The sequence below is a fragment of the Alosa sapidissima genome, chromosome 12 (assembly GCF_018492685.1).
Source record: "Alosa sapidissima isolate fAloSap1 chromosome 12, fAloSap1.pri, whole genome shotgun sequence".
In the NCBI taxonomy this organism is placed as follows: Eukaryota; Metazoa; Chordata; class Actinopteri; order Clupeiformes; family Clupeidae; genus Alosa; species Alosa sapidissima.
Window position 1 is genome coordinate 32,012,832 of NC_055968.1, and position 8,944 is coordinate 32,021,775.

Below are 8,944 nucleotides of genomic sequence, written 5' to 3' on the forward strand. Positions count from 1 at the left end.
TGTCTAGACATGACATGAAATTTGCATAAAATCTTCTAATGTGAATACTACATGGATGTACTAGAGGGGGTGGTGGATTAACGCACTGTAAATGTTATGGCAACCTTAAATTGGTATCCCAGCTGCTTTCAACGCCTCCTTTGATTAGGAGAAAGCCCATTTTTAATTTAAATAACAGTCAATGGAAACAACATGCCACATGTTCTTCAGTTCAATTTTTAAATGCACTTAAAATATACAAATGTTGGGCAGAACCTCACTACACACAAGCACACACACACACACGCGCGCGCACAGCTGTGACCCCTTAGCCACTCTTCTCCTTCTGCTCGTCTTTCTTCTTGGGGATGCGGAAGCGGCTCTTCGGAGAATAAAGGAGGTTCTTGCTGAAAAGCCTCGGAACATGTCCCATGTAGAAGAACAAGGCCAGTGTCATTCCTGTGGACCCCAAGAATATGTTTAACGTGTGTGTGTGTGTGTGTGTGTGTGTGTGTGTGTCCATCACTGAGTGTTTAAAATATGTGTCTGTTGGGTGCTTAACAAGCATGTGTCCATCATCACTAGGTGTTTAATGTGTGTGTACCCATCACGTGTGTGTGTGTGTGTGTTTAAACTTAAACTCTTAACCTAAACTCTTGCTCGGTCCCACACACATACACATCTAACATTAGTGACTCAAACTCAATTCTCTTCCCACATCAGTCACACATACACATCTAACATTAGTGACTCAAACTCAATTCTCTTCCCACATCAGTCACACATACACATCTAACATTAGTGACTCAAACTCAATTCTCTCCCCACATCCCTCACACACACACATCTAACATTAGTGACTCAAACTCAATTCTCTCCCCACATCAGTCACACATACACATCTAACATTAGTGACTCAAACTCAATTCTCTCCCCACATCAGTCACACATACACATCTAACATCACTGGCAGCTCTGTTACCAACTCACCAACAAGAGGCCCTAGCCAGTACACCAGAGCATACTGGAGCAAAGAGAACCCGGGGCAGTTGAAGGTCACAGCGTAGGCCAGCGCAGGGTTGGCGAAGCCTGACGAGGAGCCGCTGGCTAACACACACACACACACACACACACACACACACAAAACACATGATCACATTCTCATTTCAAACATTGGCGTTTTATTTTAAAGTTAAATTTGAATATTCTCAAGTTAGTTATGTGCCAATGCGATGGTTATTTAAAGAGACAGATTGGATACAGTTTACCGTTTTGTTCCATGCAACACGCGCAACACCACGTTCCACTTGTCCACGCACACACCTTGTGCTACTGACTACTGATGACCATTCTCCATGGCTTTATTTTGTTATATTTGACCATATTAGCATTGTCTTAATTTATTAGAATAAATCACAGTTATTTTTAGGCCTTAATATGGTATCCTTTTTTTGTCATTTCGAGCCAAATCATGACAATACACAGACAGTATGTGTGTGTGTGTATGTATATGTATGTAGCCATATTTAGTCTTTTATGATGTACAATTATTTCCTTTTATTATGTACAAATATTTGGCCTTCTCTGATCGCCTAGTCTGACATGGTCAATCGTAAAAGATCATCGTGAAGACAAAACAAATGGTATATAATTGTGTGCTTTGTATAGGCCATAACGTTACTCGTACTCGTACGAGTACATCTTTCGGTGTCATAACTCCATAAGTGCCCAAAATGTGTTGCAATATGCCCACCGAGTAGAGGGACTTGCCTAAAAGGACTTTGTACACTGTGAGCTGCAGTATGCCCTCATGACCAGAAGAGGGAGCTACTGTTCCATGTTTTAGTTCATGAGCAGACAGTTCAGTTAGGGCCTCCGAGCTCTCCACAGACACTTTACATGTTACTGTTGCCACAATATTTCTCAAGCAACTCAGAAATACTTTTCCACAAGCAGCTACGGTGAATTTAAATATATTGCATTTGTGTTACACATTGTACTTAATGTAAATACAATTTGATTTGTAAATACTTTGATTTGTAAATACAATTCTAATAACTATATGTTACAGTGTATATAGTAGCCTAAGCTTACTAATCGTTAATATAATTGTGTGTGAGTGTATCTACACTGCATATGAGAGGAGAAAGAGGCTTTGTGTCTGTGTATGAGGAGCATGAATCTGAATGTGTGTGTGTGTGCATGTTTGTCTTATGTGTGTATAAGAGGAGCATTAGGCTGATTGTGTGTGTGTGTCTGTGTCTGTGCATGTCTTACCTTACCTCATATGAAAGGAGGGTGAAAAGTGAGGCTTGGAGTGTGTGTATGTATGTAGTATGTGTGTGTGTGTGTGTGTGTGTGTGTGTGTGTGTGTGTGTGTGTGTGTGTCTTCCCTGCGTATGAGAGGAGCATGGGCTGTGTGTGTTTGTGTATGTGTTGCCTGTGTATGAGAACAGCATCAGGTTGAATGTGTGTGTGTGTGTGTGTGTGTGTGTGTATGTGTGTGTGTGTGTGTGTGTGTGTGTGTGTGTGTATGTGTGTGTGTGTGTGTGTATGTGTGTGTGTGTGTGTGTGTGTGTGTGTGTGTGTGTGTGTGTGTGTGTGTGTTACCTGCAAATGAGAGGAAGGTCAGATACAGGGCGAGCAGTGGGACCCTGAGGAAAGCAGAGCGCTGCTGCAGGGAGAGCAGGAGGAGATGGAAGGTGAGGGAGCAGCCTGCCTCAGTGGCGCCGCCCTGCAGGACGGAGGTGCGCAGCGCGGAGCTGCACTCGGAGCCCATGAGGCTCTTGATCATGTGCATGTCGGTCAGCATCAGGGCCCAGTAGCTGCTGGCCGCCAGCCAGGCCAGGTGCGCGCCGGCCACCTGCAGCAGCAGCCGCAGCAGTGTGGGCAGAGGTCTGCCGTCCAGGAGCAGGAAGCTCTGCAGGCTGACGGACGGGTTGCCGCTGGCGACGGGCCAGGAGGCGCCGTGAGCCAGCAGCGTGAGGAACAGGATGGTGAGCGTGACGTCCGGTCCCAGCCCTGCCGCCCAGCCCCCCAGCTCCTCGATGGTGCGCACCTCCAGTCGGCAGGCGGCCAGCGAGAAGACGGCCGGAATCTCGGCCAGGTCGGCCCAGCGGCCTCCGCGGCGCCTCAGCAGCAGGCCCAGCAGCGCACTCAAGCCCAGCACGGACAGGAAGTAGCCCAGTGTCAGGTTCAGGTCCGACATGGCCACGGCAGGCACACACACACACAGACACACACTCGCGTGTTAGGGGACGGTAGGAGTCCGAGAGAGAGAGCGGAGAGGACACCTGTGGATCCTCGAGGGTGCGTGGTCAGAAAGGAGGAGTGGGGCTTTGAGCTGCATGTTTGCAAGGGGTGTGTGCTAACGTGGCACACTCACACACGCGCTGCTTATCTCCTGTTGGATTCCTGTTTTTTTTTTCTTTCTTTCTTTTTTCTACTTTTTTTTAGCCCACAGCTCGTGCCAGAAAACACAGTGCCCTTTTCAAGGCCAGCTCCAAAAAGTAATTCTGTGCCCAATGTTTGCACGTGTGTGTATGTACATAAACATGAGCTTAAAAAAGTGACAGACTCTTTGCTATGTACAGACCTAGACCACTGTTTGTTCTGACATAAATAAGCCATTTCTTATTGTGTGTGTAAAGGACTGTTTCGTGGAAACCACGCTGACATCTGCCGGCCTAATGATCCACTTGTTGGCAGCAGCTGCGGTCCTCCAGTTGGCCTCTTATCTCCACGTCTAGTGACATTTACACACGTTAGGTGTACAAAGCAACACAACGCAGGAATACCTAATCCCTCTGTTTTGTGTGCTTTCTTCCCCTCTCAGAACAGCCATGCCTGTCAGTAGTGCAACACAGTGCAGGTGAATTGCTCCAGGACCCTCGGAATCTGCCTCAGGACCAGACGTCCCACTCACCATCATGGCACGCTGCTGGCTCACTGTTACCCCAGCCCAACTGGGTATGCAAGTCTCCTGGTTAGTAGAACAAATGAAAGTATGATGAGAGGAAAAGAGATACTTAAACCATTTAGCTCCATTTATATATATATATATATATATAATATATATATAATTTTTTTTTAATTTTTTTTTATTGTGTGACGTTTCGAGCTCTTGACTCAGACTTACAGTGGAACAAACCAGCCGAACTGGGAATGCAAGCCTCCAGGGGTCTTAGCAGCACAGGGCGCTGTAGAGCCAGGGGTCTGGCAGCAGGGGGAGCTAGAGAGCTAGGGTTCTGGCAGCAGTGTGATCCAAGTACCCCCTGGCTGCAGCTTGCAGATTAGGGCTGGGCTCAATGTGGAGCCAGGGCTTCTCAACACACCCGCTGAATTTTGTTTACAGTTTAAATTTCCAAACATGATGACTGACAAAATAAATTACTTTTTTGATGTTGTTTTAATAAACCATTGTTTCCATACATTTAACAGAGTCTTTCTAATGAGGAGACACAGCACTCACAAATATCCTCCATAGAAATGCATGGGGTTAGTTTGTAACGCCAATATGCCAGTTGTCTACACTTCCGCGGGAAAAAAGTCGACATGTGAATACATTGTGCCAATCATGTGGTGTGATCTCGCCGCTGGAGCAAGGTTGGTGCAGCATTATAGCACATCAAATCAGTGTGAAGCGTTTTCTGTACATGTGTGTCATCGATCGACCCTACAGTATAAAATAACAGAAAATAAAAAATGGTTTCAGTACCACTGTTGCAGAAATCACATATGGTAGCCTATCCCTTCATTTTTCTGTACATTTCGGCATACCAACATAAGGAAGCTGCTTCCCTTCAAGCAGCATGGGAAACTCTTTTCTATTTTCTAACTCCCTCTTCTCTCCAAGCCTGCTTACAGCTGAGAGGGGAGTTATGTCTTTCAGAGAAGAGAGACAAACGAGAGATGAGTCCAGGAAGTGCGTCATAACAAAAGGACACCAGACCCTAACAGCAGTAATCCAGATTCCAGACAGCAGGCTTGGCATAGGTGTTGCTATTGTCAAGGCAAGGCGACGTGAAGTGCCATTGAGATGGCATCCTCTGTACTCCTGTTCTGATGCTAGGTGAGTTGGAAAGGGTCCAGTGAGTGTTAGCAGGGGTTGAGGTGGGCCAGGACACTTCACTTCATGATAATGAGGGTGAGTGCAACTGTACTGAAGTCATTCCGGAGTGTTTTGGCACCAGCACGATGAAGGTGGTTTTAAAGCATGCAGGGACAGCTGCCTGGGCTAGTGACAGGTTCAATATGTCAGTCCAAACCTCAGTCAGCTGCACAGCACAGGCCCTGAGAACTCGTCCGAGGATGCCATCAGGACCAGCAGCCTTACATGCATTAGTCCTGCTCAGTGCTGCACACACATCGGTGGGGGAGAGTGTGAGGGGCTGGTGACAAGTAGAAAATGAACCAACCATGTGTGTCCAATTCCCATGGATTCCCAATTGGGTTCCAACTAATAGTGATTCCCTAAACATGACTAAATTCACAAGCAATTTAGAGGTTTAAAGGTACTCTAAGCAATGTTACTTTTTTTTAAAGGTACTCTAAGCGATGTTACGCAGTTTCTAAGCTAAGACCAACATATAAAGAGTTCCAATATTACTTTTTCAAAGTCCACATAAGTCAGGAAAGGCTTGATTTTAGATAAGTTTCTTAACTGAAAGAAACTAGCTTTGACTTAACCTGTTTGTCAAATGTAAGATCTCTGTCTATGATCACACCCAGGCTTTTTACAGAGGGCTTTACATAGGGCCTCAGGGAGTTTAGGTCCATACCCAGGGTGGAATTTCCACTGGGTCCTAAAAGGAGTTTTGCTGTTATTAAAATTAAAAAAAAAATGAAAGGCCATCCAGGCTGTGACATCGTTTTAAGGAGTCTTGACCATTTAGGGGAAGGTAAATTTGGGTGTCATCTACATACAGTAGCAGTGGAAAGAGACACCATCTTTTCTAAGGATGGAGCCTAAAGGGAGCATATAGAGGGGAAAGAGGAAGGGTGCATGAATGGATCCCTGAGGGACACCACAGGATAGAGGTGCTGAGGAGGAAACAATGCTGACAGAGAAACTATCAGACAGGTATGATCTGAACCACTCCAAAGCAGTGCCTTTAATACCAACACACTGCTCAAGACGAGAAAGAAGGATGGTATGATCAACTGTGTCAAAGGCCGCTGTGATTCTTGTGAATCCTGATCTTTAGTTACTTCCAGAACTGTTTAATTGGATTTAAGTCAGGGCCTTGCTGTATGCTTTGGATCATTGTCCTGCTGGAAGACCATGAGATGAAAAACAGCTCCACACCATGATACCTCCACCTCCAAACTTCGCAGTTGGTATAGTATTTGTAGGGTAATATCCAAAAAGTGGTGTGTAGTGTTGTTTAAAATTATCACTATGGTTTGTAGACATCATGATGAGAGAACGAGTTTGAAACTGTAAAGCATGTATTCATATAACCTCAATCATAATCAAGTAATACACTGAAGTTATTCCTAGCTAACATACTTTTATAACATTTTAAATAACAAGTTCAACTATTACTAATAACATAACGAAGCCATCCTACCAGAATGTGCACTCTGTATCCCGATGTCTCTGTTTGCTGCCCTGTGTCTCATTTTGTTGCACTGTGTCTCATGCTGCCTTACCCTAGGCCTTTTGCAGAAACCAAAGTCGGCCTTGAAGCTGCAAGATAACGCATACACAGGGCAAGCTCTACACATAACAAACAGTAGGAGAGTGCAGGGGGGCGAACAATATTTAACCCATGCACAATGTATGACCTGTGATCACTCTATACTGTACACCCCTGAACTTTCCATAAACTTAAGGTGAAAAGTTTGTTCGGGGTAGTGTTGTGTCAGCATTTTGGAGGGGTATAAGTAAGAGAGTTCTACCTTTGTTCGGGAGTGCGATCGTGCGATCCACTCAGGCTTTGCGCTATGTAGTCATTAAAGGAATTTTTGCACGGAACTCTGCCGGACTTTTGCGCCTTCTTTTTGGGATACGTTTTAATAAGAACTTATAATGGTGTATTTTTGTTAAGTTGTAGGCAAGATGTTTGGACTTAATTTCTGGCCCGAGTCTGAATATCTGCCACGACAGTAGTATGACATCCAAAAAGTTTATTTAGTTCTTGCCTGACCAGGCTACTTTCTCTCTGTGTTTCATATAGGCTTGTCCAAATGTTGTTTGGCAAACTTTAAACGAGCTTCGACATGTTTTTCTTTAGTAATGGAGTCGTGCTGGGTGAGCGTCCATAGAGGTCATGGATTTAGAGTGCATTACCTATAATTGTCTCTATAACAATTGTACCTGCTGCCTCCAAGTCTTTCTGGAGCTTTTTTCCAAATGGTCTGGCTCTTGGACTACTCTTTTAACTATCTTTCTGACTCCCTGGTCAGAAATCTTGCAAGGAGATCCTGTGCATGGCTGGTTGATGATGCAGTGATGTTCCTTCCACTTGCAGATAATGACCCCCATGCTGCTTACTGGAAGATTCTGAAGTTTTGAAATGCACCTGTAACCAGTTTCATTGATGTTTTGCAACAACACCCCCCCAAAAAAGTACATTTTAAATGAACTAGTTTTTACTTTTACTTGAGTACATTTTTAGATCAGTATTTTAACTTGTACTTGAATAATATTTCAAAGTATTGGTACCTTTACTTGAGTACAATATTTTAGGACTTTCCACCTCTGGCGATGTGTACCAATTTGTACCAACTGCACACATTTCAAAGCATAAACTCCCTACACGTGGATAATGCTTCTTGGTCACTGTTTATTTATTTATTATGTTCATTTAACATGTAATGTTACAATAAAATACAATTTATTTTGAAAATTAATTGTAGACAAACTGATATTTGCACAGTGTTTGTAGCAATGATCTTGTTGCTCTTTAAAACTCCAATTTGGGGGATCCTTGACTGCATGGTTTGTTTGGGCACGGAATAAGCTGGAAATTATGAGAAAGCAGAGGGGAAATATTGAAGTGCATTGAACAACCAAGAGGAACGGCACCAAGCTTGATCCCACTCATGTCCTGTGCCAGGTTTTGGCATTTGGTTCATTTACATTTTGGCCAGGGCATTCACATTATACTTCTAATCTTTCCTTTCACCTTTCACCTCCAAGCAGGCGGGCGGCTGGCCGGACAGGGACAGACGGTTGGCCAGAGACGGAGGATCAGGTGGACGACCCGTTGGGCGACCGATCAGAGACGGAGCCTGAGCTGGATCGGAAGCCCGAATCGGAGCTGGATCGGGAGCAGGAGCTGGAGCCGGAGTCTAACTCGCGACTGGAGCCCGAATCGGATCCGGAGCAGGAGCCGGAGTCGAACTCGCGACAGGAGCCCGAATCGGAGCCGGATCCGGAGCGGGACCAGGAGCCGGAGACGAACTCGCGACTGGAGCCGGAGTCGGGACTGGAGCTTCAGCCGGTGTAGGAGTCTGACTCGGGGCCGGAGTCAGAGCAGGATCAGGAGCCTCACTCGGGGCTGGAGAGCAAGCTGGAGCCGGAATCGGGACTGGAGCTGGAGCTACCAGAAGAACTGCAGGCCCAGGGTGTTGGGGAGCTGGGACTGCAGAGGGACCTGGTCCATCCTCCTCAGAGGACCAGTCATCCTCAGTGGTTTCCCCCTCCTCTTCATCTTCCCAGAACAGCTCTCAGGGCATTAGGTGCAGTGGCAAGTCAGAATTAAAATAAAAAAAATTGCCTTCTTCCATGATTGTTGGTCGGTCATTCTGTCACGGTTGCAAGGGCTTGACCCAAACACAGGGCAAAGTACGGCAATGCAATCTTAAGCGTTACAAGTAGGGGTGTGACTTTCGAAACCGACGTCTCGAATCAGTGTCGAGGCTTCGAAGCACAAGTGTTTCGAAACACTGCTTCGAAACGTGGTTCAAAACAGCCATGTCATGTGACCACTGCTTCGAAACATCGTTCAAAATCCCC

The 8,944-nt window shown here is 45.5% G+C and overlaps 2 protein-coding genes across 5 annotated transcripts; one reads left to right on the top strand and one right to left on the bottom strand.

Annotated features, from left to right (window-relative positions):
• Positions 1 to 200: 200 nt before the first annotated feature.
• Positions 201 to 3,312, bottom strand: aqp12 (aquaporin 12). The gene is made up of 3 exons (XM_042057989.1): positions 2,590 to 3,312; positions 970 to 1,086; positions 201 to 438 (listed from the first exon to the last, which is right to left on the bottom strand). The coding sequence occupies exons 1-3, from the start codon at positions 3,185 to 3,187 to the stop codon at positions 308 to 310; spliced, it is 846 nt and encodes a 281-aa protein (XP_041913923.1). The 5' UTR covers positions 3,188 to 3,312; the 3' UTR covers positions 201 to 307.
• Positions 3,313 to 3,361: 49 nt separating this feature from the next.
• On the top strand, positions 3,362 to 8,667 carry LOC121678437 (procyclic form-specific polypeptide B-alpha-like). Of its 4 annotated transcripts, none has more exons than XM_042057992.1 (2): positions 3,362 to 3,964; positions 8,126 to 8,435. In XM_042057992.1, the coding sequence occupies exons 1-2, from the start codon at positions 3,909 to 3,911 to the stop codon at positions 8,433 to 8,435; spliced, it is 366 nt and encodes a 121-aa protein (XP_041913926.1). In that variant the 5' UTR covers positions 3,362 to 3,908. The 4 variants fall into 4 exon arrangements, with proteins under 4 accessions (XP_041913926.1, XP_041913924.1, XP_041913927.1 ...); XM_042057990.1 differs by having other exon boundaries at positions 3,404 to 3,948; positions 8,126 to 8,667; XM_042057993.1 differs by having other exon boundaries at positions 3,404 to 3,964; positions 8,129 to 8,435.
• Positions 8,668 to 8,944: the final 277 nt, after the last annotated feature.

Bases quoted from the DNA above. Each gene is read 5' to 3' on its own strand.
- aqp12 (XM_042057989.1), bottom strand. From the start codon at position 3,187: ATGTCGGACCTGAACCTGACACTGGGCTACTTCCTGTCCGTGCTGGGC. The intron at 1,087-2,589 runs GTAACACACACA...TGTGTGTGTTAG, and splicing joins GACCTTCCTCTCATTTGCAG to CCAGCGGCTCCTCGTCAGGC. The intron at 439-969 runs GTGAGTTGGTAA...TGGGGTCCACAG, and splicing joins CTGGCTAGGGCCTCTTGTTG to GAATGACACTGGCCTTGTTC.
- LOC121678437 (XM_042057990.1), top strand. From the start codon at position 3,909: ATGGCACGCTGCTGGCTCACTGTTACCCCAGCCCAACTGG. The intron at 3,949-8,125 runs GTATGCAAGTCT...TTCACCTCCAAG, and splicing joins TGTTACCCCAGCCCAACTGG to CAGGCGGGCGGCTGGCCGGA.